Source organism: Phyllobates terribilis, unplaced genomic scaffold (assembly GCF_046119375.1).
Source record: "Phyllobates terribilis strain yellow unplaced genomic scaffold, ASM4611937v1 Scaffold_1__5_contigs__length_1240528914, whole genome shotgun sequence".
NCBI classification, from domain to species: Eukaryota; Metazoa; Chordata; class Amphibia; order Anura; family Dendrobatidae; genus Phyllobates; species Phyllobates terribilis.
In genome coordinates this window covers 615,469,462-615,487,950 of record NW_027362761.1, presented here as the reverse complement: position 1 = coordinate 615,487,950, position 18,489 = coordinate 615,469,462, and the positions used below count along the sequence as shown (strand labels likewise).

The following is an 18,489-nucleotide window of genomic DNA, read 5'->3' as shown; positions in this document are numbered from 1 at the left end:
CACATACCTCACCTCTGGGTGTGGTTAACAGTCTATAAAATGGAGGCTGTTGTCTGTGTGTTTGGAGGGAGAAGGCCTCCTGTGTATGTTTGTCTTCAAACCAAGCCAGGACTCTGGACGCTACCCCAGCTTGTGTGCCACACAGGCCTGAGTGAGCAGTAACCTGCTAAGGACATTTACTTTGTTTGCCTGATTTAAAGGCTATTTTCTTTTCTGTTTGGCTTCTGGGTTTATGAAGCAATAAACCCACATGAACTTTTAAAGGAACATGCCTCCTGTTTTCCTCCCGTCACACCCAAGTGAGTAAAACCCCTACAATACACCCACATACCATAAATACACACACATACACATAACGTACAAACATACAAAAAGAGACACACACATATACAAGCGCACGCACAAATTTCTACTCTTCTATATCAGGTGTTCGGATGAGCTGTGTTGGTTGTTGGCCACATCGTGCAGAGATCAGCTGGAGAAGGCTGCAGAAACCACTGTGGGGGATGGGGACACAGCAGAGCGGACGCATAAGCCCCTGCTGCTGCCATGCTGTCCTGTGCAGAGCCTCCTCGCCGACCTCTTCTTCATGATATACTGTTGGGAATGGAACAGTGGAGGGAGCAGGAGAAGCAACTGTAAGTCCTGCTCTTCCTCCACTATTGTCCACAGTGTGCTGTGTGGCCCGGGCCCCCTGACTACAGGTGAACACTCACCATTGGGACGTGCTGTGCAGAAGGACAGAGACGGCAACCAGTGAGCACTCAACAGTCTGGTGGGGAAAGAAATCATTGGCCAGCGTCTCTCTGCCTGCATGATATGGCCCCTTTTTGAAGTCCTCAGTTCTGCTCTCTGCACACCACTCTCTCCCCAGCTCTGGGTGTCAGAATGATTACTGGTGGGAATGAGAGCGGCCGCCCCGTGCTGCTTGACACCAGGCCCCTTTCACTCCTTTCCTTGACACCGGGCCACTTTCTTAATCTTTACTGACTCTTCATAGCGGCTGTGTGGGCTGCTGCTATGGGCAGTACGCGACTGCCTGAAAGGGCCTCTCTCCACCTCCGGGCCCCAGTACAGTTGCACCGGTTGTATGTCCACCCGTTTTGGTGCCTGATTATGACTGCTCGAGGTCATTTTATTGAGCTCTGCAGCCACTATTCCATGATGTGACCAGTTTAACATGCTCAAGCTGGTGGAAGATCCTCTTTAAACATTAAAATCATTTTATTTTTTCCTTTTTTAATTTTTCTTCCCCAATTCTGTTTTGGATTAGATTTGACCATAAAATCTGATTGGGAACAGAATCGATTCAACAAAAAAGTGTAAAGTGTAAAGTGTTCCAACGCCTACAGCTGCCCTGAAAATACATCTACGACACTCTCAGGTCTTCCATCGTTTATTAATATTTATAAAACACAGTGAATATAATTACAGTTTCTTTCCTTCATGAGTTCTCTGATGTAAAACAAGACTATATTTTTGTATAAAACGTTTCTCACACAGTGAACATGAATACGGCTTCTCTCCTGTGTGAATTTTCTCATGTGTATTAAGACTTGATTTATCTGCAAAGCATTTCCCACAGTGTGAACATGAATACGGTTTCTCTCCAGTGTGACTTCTCTGGTGTATAACAAGATCTGATTTATTTTTAAAACATTTCCCACATTCTGAACATAAATATGGAGTCTCTCCTATGTGAATTCTCTGATGTTTAACAAGATGTGGTTTATTTCTAAAACATTTCCCACATTCTGAACATGGATACGGTTTCTCTCCAGTATGAATTTTCTGATGTCTAATAAGACTCCTGTTATCTGTGAAGGACTTATCACATTCCGTACATGAAAATGGCTTTTCTCCTGTGTGAATTCTCTGATGTGTAATAAGAATTGATTTATATGTAAAGCAGTTCCCACATTCTGAACATGAATATGGCTTTTCTCCTGTGTGAATTCTCTGATGTGCAGTAAGACTCCATTTATCTGTATAAGACTTCCCACATTCTGAACATGAAAATGGCTTTTCTCCTGTGTGAATTCTCTGGTGTTTAATAAGCTCTGATTTATATGGAAAGCATTTCCCACATTCTGAACAGGAGTATGGCTTTTTTCCTTTGTGCTTTCTTTGTGTCTGAGCTGAGCTTTTAGTAAGTTGCTTGTCACACTGAAATCTTGTATTCACTTTGCCACCTGGAATTGTGGCAACAATGTGAGATTGCTCAGGAGAGGGTTCCTCATGATTAGGAGGATTATAAGAAGGTGAAGTGCTGTGAAGTCCAGAAGGTGCAGGAAGGGTGATGAGGTTTTCTCCATTAGAGTGTTTCCTGATATGTTCTTTTTTACAATTTAGTGATAAACTGTTATTCTCACAAGGATTTCCTATAAGAATGAAAGATATAAAAAAAAAATCACATCTAATCTACCCCATAAAAGAGATTTTGACATTTATTTCATGGAGCTCACAATGAAGACCCTCGTCAGTGAAAGTACCAGTAATAAGGAAGACAACTACATGCCATAACATTAACACAATGACAGGTAAAGTGAATGATACTTATAAACTGGTGACATTGGCACAAGTCAGGGGCGGCAGAGATTAGACAGAAAATAGACAACTCTTAAAGGGAACCTGTCATCAGGATTTACCCCTTAATGTACCACCAGTGCCATTTCACTCTCTCAAGCTTCCTATCATGCCCTTAAGTGTAAAAAAAAGTGTCCACACAATTAAAAATGGAGTTTTAATACTTCATTACCGTATGCAAATGAGACTGACTAATCACAAAGGCGGCCCTACATCCACAAGTAGTTGAGCTCCAGCCACCGTAATCATGTCTACAGCACACCTAAGGGCATGATAGGAAACCTTAGAAAGAGACTGAAATAGCACAAAAGGCACATTAAGGGGGTAAGTCGTAGAAAACAAAAAATGGAGTTAAATACCTTGCAAAAATCCCTGCGCTCTGCTAATTCTGCTCTTTTCTGTGTTGCGTCACTCCATTGCAAAGATATTCACATTTGTTCCTCCTGGAGCGCACTATGTGAAATCTCTGCGTTATTCAGTCGTCTCCGGGGACATTCGCTTTCTCCAGTCTTTCCAGATGCTGACAATCACAGCGTGGCAGCCTCAGACTGCTAGATCAGATGCCGAGCTGTGATTAGCAGCATCTGGGAGGGGTGAAAGCGAATGTCCCAGAGAAGACACTAAAGAAAGCCCAGCTGGACTGCAGAGTAGAGATTTCACATGGTGCACTCCAGAAGGAACAAATCTGAATATCTCTGCAATAGAGTGGCGCAGTGCAAAACGGAAAACAGAGGAAGAATCAGGGGAGCTCAGGGGTTTTTACAAGGTATTTAACTAAATTTTTAGAGCAAATGACAAGTCCTATTTAAAATTTGTGTTGGAAGCAGGAAAAATTGTCTAACGTACAGTACAGACCAAAAGTTTGGACACACCTTCTCATTTAAAGATTTTTCTGTATTTTCATGACTATGAAAATTGTACATTCACACTGAAGGCATCAAAACTATGAATTAACACATGTGGAATTATATACTTAACATAAAAGTGTGAAACAACTGAAAATATGTCTTATATTCTAGGTTCTTCAAAGTAGCCACCTTTTGCTTTGATGACTGCTTTGCACACTCTTGGCATTCTCTTGATGAGCTTCAAGAGGTAGTCACTGGAAATGGTCGTCCAACAATCTTGAAGGAGTTCCCAGAGATGCTTAGCACTTGTTGGCCCTTTTGCCTTCTCTCTGCAGTCCAGCTCACCCCAAACCATCTCGATTGGGTTCAGGTCTGGTGACTGTGGAGGCCAGGTCATCTGGCGTAGCCCCCCATCACTCTCCTTCTTGGTCAAATAGCCCTTACACAGCCTGGAGGAGTGTTTGGGGTCATTGTCCTGTTGAAAAATAAATGATGGTCCAACTAAACGCAAACCGGATGGAATAGCATGCCACTGCAAGATGCTGTGGTAGCCATGCTGGTTCAGTATGCCTTCGATTTTGAATAAATCGCCAACAGTGTAACCAGCAAAGCACCCCCACACCATCACACCTCCTCCTCCATGCTTCACGGTGGGAACCAGGCAAGGAGAGTCCATCCGTTCACCTTTTCTGCGTCGCACAAAGACACTGTGGTTAGAACCAAAGATCTCAAATTTGGACTCATCAGACCAAAGCACAGATTTCCACTGGTCTAATGTCCATTCCTTGTGCTCTTTAGCCCAAACAAGTCTCATCTGCTTGTTGCCTGTCCTTAGCAATGGTTTCCTAGCAGCTATTTTACCATGAAGGCCTGCTGCACAAAGTCTCCTCTTAACAGTTGTTGTAGAGATGTGTCTGCTGCTAGAACTCTGTGTGGCATTGACCTGGTCTCTAATCTGAGCTGCTGTTAACCCGCGATTTCTGAGGCTGGTGACTTGGATAAACTTATCCTCAGAAGCAGAGGTGACTCTTGGTCTTCCTTTCCTGGGGCGGTCCTCGTGTGAGCCAGTTTCTTTGTAGCGCTTGATGGTTTTTGCAACTGCACTTGGGGACACTTTCAAAGTTTGCCCAATTTTTCGGACTGACTGTCCTTCATTTCTTAAAGTAAGGATGGCCACTCGTTTTCTTTACTTAGCTGCTTTTTTCTTGTCATAATACAAATTCTAATAGTTTATTCAGTAGGACTATCAGTTGTGTATCCACCAGACTTCTGTACAACACAACTGATGGTCCCAACCCCATTTATAAGGCAAGAAATCCCACTTATTAAACCTGACAGGGCACACCTGTGAAGTGAAGACCATTTCCGTTGACTACCTCTTGAAGCTCATCAAGAGAATGTGAAGAGTGTGCAAAGCAGTCATCAAAGCAAAAGGTGGCTACTTTGAAGAACCTAGAATATAAGACATATTTTCAGTTGTTTCACACTTTTTTGTTAAGTATATAATTCCACATGTGTTAATTCATAGTTTTGATGCCTTCAGTGTGAATGTACAATTTTCATAGTCATGAAAATACAGAAAAATCTTTAAATGAGAAGGTGTGTCCAAACTTTTGGTCTGTACTGTATGTGTATCTCTGTGGCTGTTGTGGCAGTATTTTCTATATTTGTAGAACTCTGAATGCTGAATTCTATTCATTTGGAAATAATCATGCTTACTATGCTAATGACAATTTGTACTAAAAGTCAGCTAGAGGTTTATTTGCAAGTTTTAAAAATGAGAGATGTCCTAAAATTTCCACCCCCCTGTCCATTTGTAAGACATAGGACTCACTGCAGCTTCCCCCAACCCAGGAATTTTTATGACGCCATAAAAGCTCAGCCCAGAGCAAGTATACTGGTATACCCTGTATTTTTCCCTCCAATTCTATTGTTTAGCTTTACAAACGTTTAATGTCGATTTTAATAATGCACATGACTGTGACAAACACAGGGACCACATTTTTGGAATGCTCACATTTTTCCCATTATAATAGTATATCTTGCATAACTGAGAAAAGACCGGGAACGGGGGAAATGGATTCTGAGCTTCTGAGCATCATAGAGATTTCATATTTGATATCCATCTTCATGACTAGTGGTGACGGCAAACATGATGTCTCCTTCTTGGACGTGGGATCCCCCCACACCAAGATATGAAATCTGAAGGAGTTTCAGGTCTTCTGCAGCTAGGTGGGTTCACAAAACCGAGCCCCCGTGTGAGGTAAACACCATGGGTGTCTCCTAAGGTTTTGGCCCTTTGCTAAAAACCAGAACGGCCATTTTCCAAGTCATTCTTCTCAGGGACGTCAGACACATACCCTACACGCTGCGTGGAAGAATCACATCTAATTTCCGGGGAGCCGCCCCCCCCACAGAATCTGAGACCATCACCTTGTGAAGCAGGTTTTGCTATTACTTATCCCTTTTATTTTAATAACTGTTTTATGCATATATGTAAATTGTCTCTTTTATAATATCTTGTATATCTTTTGTAAACACTGCCCCCCTTTTGGGAGTAAATCATTATTATTTACCAGTTTCGTTCTTCTTGTCCTATGTCGAGCAAACAAGTTCCTCACATGCTAATTCACGTTACCTAACGGGTACCCGATCCACCTGTTAAGCGATCGGTGTTGGCAGTATACCAGTATTTATGTGATATTGTGGTTTGAGGGTGGCTGGTCGGAGGTATATATACGTTCCTGGAAGGAACAGGTGGTATATATACGTCCTGTCACATCACGTGCCACAATAGTCGACATAAATTAGAGCAGCTGCACCCGTGCTTATCCTCGGTCCATACCGTGTGTGACCAGCAGGATAAGGGGGCGCCAGAGAGCTGCAAGGTATGACCCAAAAGTGGGGGTTGTTTCGTGACAATCCTTCAGAAAAGTAGATGGATGGCATTGCATCTAAAAAGACACAGATTTGTATTCTACATGATTCTAGCCTAAGGGTAAGGGCCCTCACTTGAAAGATTCGGATCTGCTCCATGGATATATTTTGGGGAGACCAGGAGAGGATTAAGAAGTCACCTGGCCCCATGGATATGTTGTTTTGGGGTTGCTGGGAGGGACCCACCGGTTGCCTAGAACCCACAGAGACATTTGGAGTTGCCAGGAGGGACCCACCGGTAGCCTGCCCCCATGAATACTCTCGGAGATGCCAGATTTGGACCTTCGGGTCTCCTGGCCTTGTACATCGATGGACTGCTAGGTAACTAAGCTTGCCACTACCTTCTCTCTGTGGGGTCCCGCCAGAAGTGGGGAGGGGCCACTGGTTGAGGTAGTCGGCCCTGGAAGTCTCCAAAGTCACGGCTGTTCTATCCCATGTGGGCGGAGAAGGAAGGGTGACACTGTGTAATGTTGTACCATCTTGGGCATTTGCTGGGACTGTTCTGTGTGTTTGTCAGCTTTGCTGTGCCCCCCCCCCCTCCTTGCTTCAAGTGGGTCCCCGCAGAGAGAGAGTAGAGGCAAGCTTAGGAATCTAGCAGTCCATCGAGGTACAAAGCCAGGAAACCTGGGAGTCCCACCCTGACCTCTCAGAGTTTCCATGGGGCCAGACAACCGATGGGTCCCTCCTGGCAACTCCAAATGTCTCTGTGGGTTCTAGGCGACCGGTGGGTCCCTCCTAGCAACCCCAAAACAACATATCCAAAGAGTCAACATAAAAATAAAGGTGTGCTGCTCTTGCCTTCAGAGAGTATGTCTGGCATAATTAAGATTTTACTCTGTATCGTCACACCATGCTTGTTATGATCTGCTACAAGAACTAAGGAAAGATAGGAAAACTGTCCCTACAATAGGACTAAGCTGATTCCCTACGATGCAGTGGGCAACCTGTTCCTTGTGAACAGACACGCATTCGTCCTCAGCTAGTCTGAACGCAGACCTATAGATATAAGGGTGGGGTCCCTAAAAGTACTAAGGACTGGGACAAAATTGGACACCTCCTAAACAGAAGTTGTAGCGGAGCAAAAAGACAAACAGACAAAAATACTAAGAGGTCCAAGGACCAAGCAAACTATAGAGATAGGTACAAAGCACCTGGCTAGATTAAGAGTCAAAGTAACACTGAAGTCCAGCAAAGCCAGAAGGGCGGAGCTGGAATAAATAGGCAGCAGGTCACGTGACCACAAAATAGTTTTTTTTCTAACAGGAGGGTTCTAACAATGCTCCCCCTGTCCACCACTAAAAGTGCTTGTAATGGGAAAGAGAGTATGAGAACTGATCATGGGGCAGGAGAAGATGGCCTCTTCTGATGAATCTCATCTCCATCACGAGGCCGGCCGGTGATTGTGCGTCAGTTTCCTGGGGCAGAGCTGGGGCAGGGGGCGCTATGAGAAGACTTTCCCATTACTGAGATAGGAGAGGACAGTCACTACTGGTCAGAGTCCATGTAGATGGGAGGAGCTCTGCCTCTAGCCCCGCCCTCCTCTCCCCTCCCCCTACACAGAATCTTATCAGTAGCGGCCGTCACCTCCGATCTCAGTGATGGAACAATGTTTCCTAACTGAATAGAGATTTTACCCCGGAACCGAGAATCCTGAGACGGAATAAGAAATACGCAGATTTCTGTGGAGACTCCGGGGAGAAAGTTTCCTATTTCCATCTCGTCTATTCTTACAATTCATGAAGTTTATTCCTCTTATTCTTGTGTAATAAAGACTGATCAGGACGTTGTGTATATTATATGGGAACAATGAGAAATACTGTCACCATGTAACAATACATCGCTTATCAGAATTTGGTAACACAAAACTAAATATATTTGTTATTGGCTTGGATTAGTTGTATTACCGCAGTTACAGCGACCCTCCACCCTGGGACTGAACAAACACTACACATTTCCCTGTACAGTCCCCTATGGGGTCCTCTGCCCCCTCAGCTTAGATCGGTGGTCCCTTCCCCCGGCTTCCAGGATGGCCAGTGCAGTGGCATGGGGATTGCAGTAATACGTCTACCCCACCCTCCCCTGCCTTTCCTGTGCTGTGACCTATGGGGCAACACCACATCCTATTAATTTCCCAGCAGTCTGCGGGGCGTCACCAGTTACAGATGTATTCTGCACCTGGTTTCATTGCTCCTGTTTGTCTTTGTTAGAGCAGCGGTCCTCCTCCTCCTCCTCCTCCTCCCATCAGTGTTTATCCTCTTAATATCCCGCAGTCACCATATTATACAGCACTGTGCACTTACAATTGCTCATTTTGCCTTTCTACCAAGTTAATTCTTCTCTTTTCTCTGCTCAATGTAGAAACAGGAAGTCTCTTGTCCCTGCATTTATCATTCCCCTCTTCACCTCCTGACACAGCTGCTCCCTCCTTCCCTGCCAGAGACTTTTGCAGTGACTTATGACTCATACAGGGAAAATTGACCTCCAGTTTCTCCATAGAGCTTAGAAGGATTCAGCTCGTCAGTTTTTAATCATGTGATATCATAATCTAATGGAAAAGAGAAGAATTAGCTGGTAGGAAGGAAAATGAGCAACTGTAAGTGCACAGTGCTGAATAATACTATGACTGCGGGATATTAAGAGGATACAAAGTTTGATGGGAGGAGGAGGTGGAGGAGGACGGCTGCCTTAAACTTATATGGCTTCCATAATACCCCGTGATGACTTAGGCCTCCACTCTTATTAGGCTTCCTGATTCTGACCTCGTCCCGCTTCTTGATTGTCTAGTACCTGCCATCTTTGGGTCCGATCTGACATGTCGACCTTCTTCTGCCAGCTCGCTCTACCAGCCAGCACTACTATGTGGAGCAGCCCCGGTGTCTGTGCTGTAAGTCCAGATCACTGTACAGTGGTAAAAAGATGGAAGGCGGGAAACCTCTGGGACCGGCTGTATGGAGACTGTCTGTAAGAGCCTTATTGTTAGGAACTGCCAGGTTTCCTCCATCGGTTCACCTTTACAGGAGGCAAATGGAGGACACAAGGAAGGGAGTCTATATATGATAACCGTATAGTCACTTCTCAGTCTCAGGGTGGACGGTCGTTTTATCACTCAACTTGTGCAGCTCATGAAGAGAATATAATTTAATAATAACTTCATCAACTTTATTCTGCTGTTATGTAATAAGATGACAAATAAAACTCATCCCACACAAAAACCTCCTCATACAGCGAGGTCAGTAATGAGAAATAGAAGATGGCTCCTGGAATTCAACAATGGAAAAAAAATTGTCCTGGTCTATAGAGGAATTTCCAGTTTAAGAAAACCCGTCCACCAGCTGTTTGTTTAAGAAAAGGCAACCTGTGCTTTACTTAAAAATAGCGGACAGCTGGGCTGATGTTTATAGCCTGGGAAGAGGGTAATACCCATGGAGCTTCCCAGGCTATTAATGTCAGCTCACAGCTGTATACTTAGCCTTTACTGGTTATTAAAATGGGGGACCCCAAAAATAATGTGACGTGGCCCCCCCCCTATAATTAATAACCAGCAAAGGCTAGGCAGACAGATGGGGGCTGATATTAATAGCCTCGGAAGGGGCTATGGATATTTGCCCCCTTCCGAGGCTAAAAACATCAGTTCACAGCCACCCCAGAAATGGCACATCCATAAGATACGCTAATTCTGGGGCTTAGCCTCCGCTCTTCCCACTTGCCCTGGTGCAGTGGCAAGTGGTGTAATAGGGTTGGGGTTCATGTCAGCTTTGTATTGGCAGCTGACATGAAGCCCAAGTTAGTAATGGAAAGGGGTCTAAGACATCCCCATTACTAACCCCATGTAAAATTGTAAGAAAAAAACACCAAACACCCAGAATAAAGTAATATATTTGAAATAATGACAGAGTCCTTTATCTAAGATTCTTAATTAACCAAAAACAATTATATTTACCGAACGCCTAATCCACTGAAGCCCATGTCTCCTGTAACAAAAATGAAATAATAAAGCAACATAATATTCGCCTGTCCGATGTGATGAAATAATCCAGATTGTCACAAGGCGATCGGATCATTGATAGAACAGTCATATCAGCAGCCACTGATGTGACTGCTCTATCTGGCAGCCGGCAAAATACACTGACAGGAGCGTTCCTGAAGTGCTGTGCACATGATCAGGAATTTTCCTGTTAGGATTGTCATTGCAATGAAATCTGCAGCATGTAAATTCTTTTTAGCGTTTCAGCATTTTACGCCAATAGACTTGAATTGAGTCAGTTAAATCTGCAGCAAAAATGAAGGTATAAAATGATTTGCGGATTTGCTGCGGATTTGACAGACTCAATTCAAGTCAATGAGTCAAATACACTGCAAAAACGCACAAAGACTGGTACCCGGGCCGTGGAAGAAGACTACTCCACCAATTAGCCGACTGCCACTGATAACAGCAAGAGCAGGCGAGGCTGAGGGGAGAAGTAGTCTCCTCAGCCAGTGCTTAAAAACAACAACAAAAAAAAGTAAAAATCTACAGTATATTAACATAAAAACACCTTTAATACTCACCTGTCCGCCGTCCTCCCGATATTCCCCGGCGACCAGATCACCCGACGGTTCACTGACAGGAGTGTAACCACTTCAGACAGTGTACATCGCTGCGCTGCCGGGACTGAGTTCACCGGAGTTCATCAGCTGGAGATCATGACGGCGGACAGGTGAGGGATATGGTTGTTTTTTTTTTGTTTTTGTTTTTTACAGGAGACGAGGGATTCAGGGATTGGACGTTATGTCAGTATACGTGTTTTTTTTTTAAATTTAAATAATTAAAACCGTGTGGAATTTTATTTAAATAAAAGACTTTATTCTGGCAGTGTCTTTCTTGAAAAACCGTCAAAACCCTTTACAATGCGGTAATGGGGACGTCTTCTGGACGCCTCTCCATTACTAACCTGGGCTTCATGTCAGCTGGCAATACAAGGCTGACATGAACCCCAATCTTATTACCCCACTCGCCACCGCTACACAGCAGAGGGAAGAGCGGGGGCTAAGCACCAGATTTGGCACATCTTATGGATGCGCCTTTCCTGGGGCTGGTAAGAGCTGATATTATTAGCCGCGGAGTGGGCCAGTATCCATGGCCCCTTCCCTGGCTATTATTATCAGACAGCAGCTGTCTGTTTAGCCTTTTCTGGTTAGATTTTATAAGGGGACACAACGTCAAATTTTTTCTGGGGTCTCCCTGTAATCTAGCCAGTAAAGGCTAAGCAAACAAATGTGGGCTGTTATTAATAGCCAGGGAACATTTTATGGCTAATGGCCCCTTCCCCGGCTACTAATATCAGCTCCCAGCAGTCGGTTTTCCCTCAACTGGTCATGAGAGAGAGCCCATGCCATTTTTTATTTTATTTTAGGCTATGTGATCCAGACGTAGCAGCGCTTTAGATGCAGAATATTTTTGCTGCGTCCAAAACGCTGTGCTCTATCGACCGCACTCAATACATTCTAGTGGTCAAAGTTCTGTAGCGAAGACTGGCGACTCTGCAAGAGAATTTCACATGCTGTGATCCTGAAAGACGCGCCACATGCCAGTGTCCACGGGTGATCCGCAGCCTCAGATGCACTCATAGTGCATCCACTATGCTACAACAACTGGACGCTGCGGGTTTGACTCTGCATAAATATGCAGCTTCAAACCCGCAGCGGCTCCTGATCATGGGCACGTACCCAAACTCACCCGCAGCATGTCAATTTCTGTAGCGGACACGATAGTCTCTGCTGCAGATTTTGACGGATTAAAATGTCATTATATGCAGTGGATCAGCATGTATTGACAAAAGTGCGGCATTAGAACACAGCGTTTTGGACGCAGCTAAAATACGCTGCGTCCAAAGCGCTCCTGCTTGCTGATCGTAGGGACATAGTGGCTAATGAAACAGCTGTGAGCTGTTATTAATAGTCAGGGAACATGTTTTCCTAATGAAACCTTTCTAGGTTAAAAATACACGCTCTCAGCTGCTCCAGAAATGACATGAATGGGAATCCAATGAGATTGGGTTTAGCTGGCACCTAGCCCTTTTGTTTGGTGATGAAAAAGTGTCAATAAGACCCTTTCATTACTAACCCTAAGTAAAGTAAAGACTTAAATGAACACACACACACACACACATACACACACAGAATTAAACACTTTATTTGAAATACAAAAGACACATTCTTAAATCATTTAAATTAACCAATGTACTCACCCCAGGTCTGACGGTAATCCAAGGGTTTTAAGCGATGTCCCAAGTTTCTTTTTTCAAATATTTTTCTTTAGCTCCAAAAAGCATTGATTGATATACAAAACCGCATAAAAAAACGCATCAAAATCACGGCAACAGACACCCCAGCCTATCCTCACCATCAGAGGCTCTAGTGAATACCGGTAGACACTTAGTCACGCCCCTGCAGGACAAGACCGGAGTGTGGGGTCCGCTCCCACCAGCGTTACACCCCTTTAAGAGGTTAATATGATGCAATTTAGTTATAAAACATTTCCCACATCATGAACATGATTTCAGCTTCGTTCTTCTGTGACTTTTTCATGTGTAACAAGACTTAACTGTAAATCATTTCCCACGTTGTGAACAGGAGTACGGCTTCTCTCCTGTGTGACGTCTTTCATCTACAACTAGAGCTGATTCTTGTGGAAACATTTCCCCCATTATCGGCCTTACAGACACATTTATTTATTGATTTTTGTTTTTTATTTTTCCTCCTCACCTTTCCGGAGTCATAATGTTATTGGTCACTAAGCTGTGCAGCTCTTCTGCTATTCACCCTATAAATGTAAGGAAATACTGACAACTGGGCGTTACTATTGTTCCCCTACATGGTCCAATCAGCGCTGAGTGTGAGAAGTGTGGGGACACATGTATGGAGAACGGTAACACCCGGTTATCATGTTTTCATTGGCTGTAAGCCATAATCATCAACATTAACAGAAATAAACACTTGAAACAGATCCCTCTGTGTGTAATGACTCTATATAATAGATCCCTCTGTGTGTAATGACTATATAATAGATCCCTCTGTGTGTAATGACTCTATATAATAGATCCCTCTGTGTGTAATGACTCTATATAATAGATCCCTCTGTGTGTAATGACTCTATATAATAGATCCCTCTGTGTGTAATGACTCTATATAATAGATCCCTGTGTGTAATAACTCTATATAATAGATCCCTCTGTGTGTAATGACTGTATATAATAGATCCCTCTGTGTGTAATGACTGTATATAATAGATCCCTCTGCGTGTAATGACTATATAATAGATCCCTCTGCGTGTAATGACTCTATATAATAGATCCCTCTGCGTGTAATGACTCTATATAATAGATCCCTCTGTGCAATGACTCTATATAATAGATCCCTCTGTGTGTAATGACTCTATATAATAGATCACTCTGGGTGTAATGACTCTATATAATAGATCCCTCTGCGTGTAATGACTCTATATAATAGATCACTGTGTGTAATGACTCTATATAATAGATCACTGTGTGTAATGACTCTATATAATAGATCACTCTGCGTGTAATGACTATATAATAGATCCCTCTGCGTGTAATGACTATATAATAGATCCCTCTGCGTGTAATGACTATAATAGATCCCTCTGCGTGTAATGACTCTATAATAGATCCCTCTGCGTGTAATGACTCTATAATAGATCCCTCTGCGTGTAATGACTCTATATAATAGATCCCTCTGCGTGTAATGACTCTATATAATAGATCCCTGTGTGTAATGACTCTATATAATAGATCCCTGTGTGCAATGACTCTATATAATAGATCCCTCTGTGTGTAATGACTCTATATAATAGATCCCTCTGTGTGTAATGACTCTATATAATAGATCCCTCTGTGTGTAATGACTCTATATAATAGATCCCTCTGTGTGTAATGACTCTATATAATAGATCCCTCTGTGTGTAATGACTCTATATAATAGATCCCTCTGTGTGTAATGACTCTATATAATAGATCCCTCTGTGTGTAATGACTCTATATAATAGATCCCTCTGTGTGTAATGACTCTATATAATAGATCCCTCTGTGTGTAATGACTCTATATAATAGATCCCTCTGTGTGTAATGACTCTATATAATAGATCCCTCTGTGTGTAATGACTCTATATAATAGATCCCTCTGTGTGTAATGACTCTATATAATAGATCCCTCTGTGTGTAATGACTCTATATAATAGATCCCTCTGTGTGTAATGACTCTATATAATAGATCCCTCTGTGTGTAATGACTCTATATAATAGATCCCTCTGTGTGTAATGACTATATAATAGATCCCTCTGTGTGTAATGACTATATAATAGATCACTCTGTTTGTAATGACTCTATATAATAGATCCCTCTGTGTGTAATGACTCTATATAATAGATCCCCCTGTGTGTAATGTCTCTATATAATAGATCCCTCTGTGTGTAATGACTTTATATAATAGATCACTCTGTTTGTAATGACTCTATATAATAGATCCCTCTGCGTGTAATGACTCTATATAATAGATCGCTCTGCGTGTAATGACTCTATATAATAGATCGCTCTGTGTGTAATGACTCTATATAATTGATCCCTCTGTGTGTAATGACTCTATATAATAGATCCCTCTGTGTGTAATGACTCTATATAATAGATCCCTCTGTGTTTAATGACTATATAATAGATCACTCTGTGTGTAATGACTCTATATAATAGATCCCTCTGTGTGTAATGACTATATAATAGATCCCTGTGTGTAATGTCTCTATATAATAGATCCCTCTGTGTGTAATGACTTTATATAATAGATCACTCTGTTTGTAATGACTCTATATAATAGATCCCTCTGCGTGTAAAGACTCTATATAATAGATCGCTCTGCGTGTAATGACTCTATATAATTGATCCCTCTGTGTGTAATGACTCTATATAATAGATCCCTCTGTGTGTAATGACTATATAATAGATCCCTGTGTGTAATGTCTCTATATAATAGATCCCTCTGTGTGTAATGACTTTATATAATAGATCCCTCTGTGTGTAATGACTCTATATAATAGATCGCTCTGCGTGTAATGACTCTATATAATAGATCACTATGTGTGTAATGACTCTATATAATAGATCGCTCTGCGTGTAATGACTCTATATAATAGATCGCTCTGTGTGTAATGACTCTATATAATAGATCCCTGTGTGTAACGACTCTATATAATAGATCCCTCTGTGTGTAATGACTCTATATAATAGATCCCTCTGTGTGTAATGACTCTATATAATAGATCCCTCTGTGTGTAATGACTCTATATAATAGATCCCTCTGTGTGTAATGACTCTATATAATAGATCCCTCTGTGTAATGACTCTATATAATAGATCCCTCTGTGTAATGACTCTATATAATAGATCCCTCTGTGTGTAATGACTCTATATAATAGATCCCTCTGTGTGCAATGACTCTATATAATAGATCCCTCTGTGTGTAATGACTCTATATAATAGATCCCTGTTTGTAATGACTCTATATAATAGATCCCTCTGTGTGTAATGACTCTATATAATAGATCCCTCTGTGTGTAATGACTCTATATAATAGATCCCTCGGTGTGTAATGACTCTATATAATAGATCCCTCGGTGTGTAATGACTCTATATAATAGATCCCTCGGTGTGTAATGACTCTATATAATAGATCCCCCTGTGTGTAATGACTCTATATAATAGATCCCTCTGTGTGTAACGACTCTATATAATAGATCCCTCTGTGTGTAACGACTCTATATAATAGATCCCTCTGTGTGTAATGACTCTATATAATAGATCCCTCTGTGTGTAATGACTCTATATAATAGATCCCTCAGTGTGTAATGACTCTATATAATAGATCCCTCTGTGTGTAATGACTCTATATAATAGATCCCCCTGTGTGTAATGACTCTATATAATAGATCCCTCTGTGTGTAATGACTCTATATAATAGATCGCTCTGTGTGTAATGACTCTATATAATAGATCGCTCTGTGTAATAACTCTATATAATAGATCGCTCTGCGTGTAATGACTCTATATAATAGATCACTCTGTGTGTAATGACTCTATATAATAGATCCCTCTGTGTGTAATGACTCTATATAATAGATCCCTCTGTGTGTAATGACTCTATATAATATAGGAGGTTCACTTTTTGTATTGAAGAGCTGAAATAAATTAACTTTTTGATGATATTCTAATTTTGTGAGATGCACCTGTATACAAGGATTTTACAAAGGAGACATAAAATACATAAGCAGTTACACAAAATAATAAGGATTAAGGAAGAAACTTACTATACGATCGCTAAGACGATTCAATATAGGTGGAGGAGGGGCTCCCCAGTTTGATTATACTGTTATTGAACAGGATCCGTTGCTTATTGTCCTTATACCCCTCTGGCAATGAATGCTCCCCAAACCTCAGCAAACTATTTTATGCTGAAGGGAGAGACCTACCCACACGCCCCTTGTGCTGACATCATGGGGCTGGTCTCCAGCCTGTACATTTTTATTAAAAACGCTAACTCCTGCGATAACTTATTGCTCGTTGATCGCAGAAGCTTGCAAACAAAGCCATTTTTCCCCATTATGATTTTACCTTTGTTTAGAGACCACACATGATACAGTTGCAAACTGCTATTTCGCTACTTTTGCGCCACAGCTTTCTGGTTTGGCTTACGGCAATGAGAAAATATGCATATGTTCCTTGGCTGACCCTGCCACTAAAAATATAGGTCCTGTTATTATCGGATGTATGGAACTTTAGGGATGCCATATTTCGTATCGGCTCCGAAAATCCTGCAAGACCTCTAATAAATTCTCTTTGAAGCTCGGGAGTGAGATTTCAACAGTTATCTGAAAATTGTCCCCTGCCTTTTCCAGGGGAAAAAACCCTTGCATTTTAATTAGGTTAGTGACACCTATCTTGCCAGCATTTGTGTAAGGTCTTACTCAGGAGTGTGTTAATTGGGTTTTTGTGCAGAGATTTACCTGGAGACAGCTCTTGTCTTGTGACAAGTGGTGGAAAAGGGAAGGGGTGAGGGGGTTTCAGGGGAAGAAAATTAAGAATATGTTCAATGTTTCTCAATATTTTCTTGACAATCAACATCATCACCATCATCATCACACGCCGATCATCATTACATACCTATGGAAAAATCTACCGGAATCTCCTCCTTCCCGTCACTCACACACGGCTGATCCCCCCTCGTCATCGCTTCTTCTTCTGTTTCGTCCTTCACTTTATTCTTAGTCGGATCTTCCTCCTGATATATCAGATGTAACAATCAGCACAATACAAGAAACCACCAAAATCTGTGACATCTATGACCTCGATCAGAAATGTCCCCCCATATACAGATCCGGTACAGGGCTCAGCACCATCTACCTGGTGATCCTCCGGGATGTTGTGATTCTCCTCCGGACAGTCCTGGGAATACAGAGGACGGGGACATCTCTCTGGTGGAGTTCTTTCCATGAGTCCATCTGTAGGCAACACACAGTGACAAAATAGACTGTGTCATGAGATAATGGGAGTAGTAGTAGGTGACCACAGACATGACAGTCTCCCTTCCTCACCCTGCTGATCGGCCCATATTGCGGTCGCCTCTTGTGCTCCATGTATAACCTCAACCTTAATATCAATCAGATCTTCACCCTAAAAAGAAAAATGTAAGATGAGCTCAGGTCCCATCACTTCATGGTCAGATGTTGTGGGGACTTCAGTGTCATCTACCTGATGGTCCTCCGGGATGTTGTGATTCTCCTCCGGACAGTCCGGGGAATACAGAGGACGGGGACATCTCTCTGGTGGATTTCTCCTCCTGGATGCATCTGTGGGAGTCACACAGAGACTGAATACATGACCTGCCGTGTATCTGTCTATATATGTATCAGGGAATAAATTACATTGTTGTGGTCCGCACCCCCGGTACCGAGGTCCCAGCATATTGTGGACCCCAAGTATGAAGTAATAATCAGCGAGGCCAAAGCCTAATGCTCTCTGCTCTGCACTCGAAGGATGAGGACCCCCAGGAGAGGGACAGAGAAGACCCTCGTCA

General features: G+C 42.5%; 1 protein-coding gene across 1 annotated transcript in view; it reads right to left on the bottom strand.

The window, feature by feature from the left end:
* Window positions 1-1,389: 1,389 nt before the first annotated feature.
* The window catches only part of LOC141272763 (uncharacterized), a 158,610-nt gene continuing 141,510 nt past the window's right edge, over window positions 1,390-18,489 (bottom strand). Inside the window, exons 5-9 of the mRNA XM_073683811.1 lie at window positions 18,165-18,262; window positions 18,008-18,086; window positions 17,817-17,914; window positions 17,577-17,694; window positions 1,390-2,381 (exon numbers count right to left, since the gene is read on the bottom strand). Of these exons, the coding sequence (XP_073539912.1) occupies window positions 1,429-2,381; window positions 17,577-17,694; window positions 17,817-17,914; window positions 18,008-18,086; window positions 18,165-18,262 (1,346 nt within the window). The 3' untranslated portion in view covers window positions 1,390-1,428. The remainder of the gene's footprint in view (window positions 2,382-17,576; window positions 17,695-17,816; window positions 17,915-18,007; window positions 18,087-18,164; window positions 18,263-18,489) is intronic.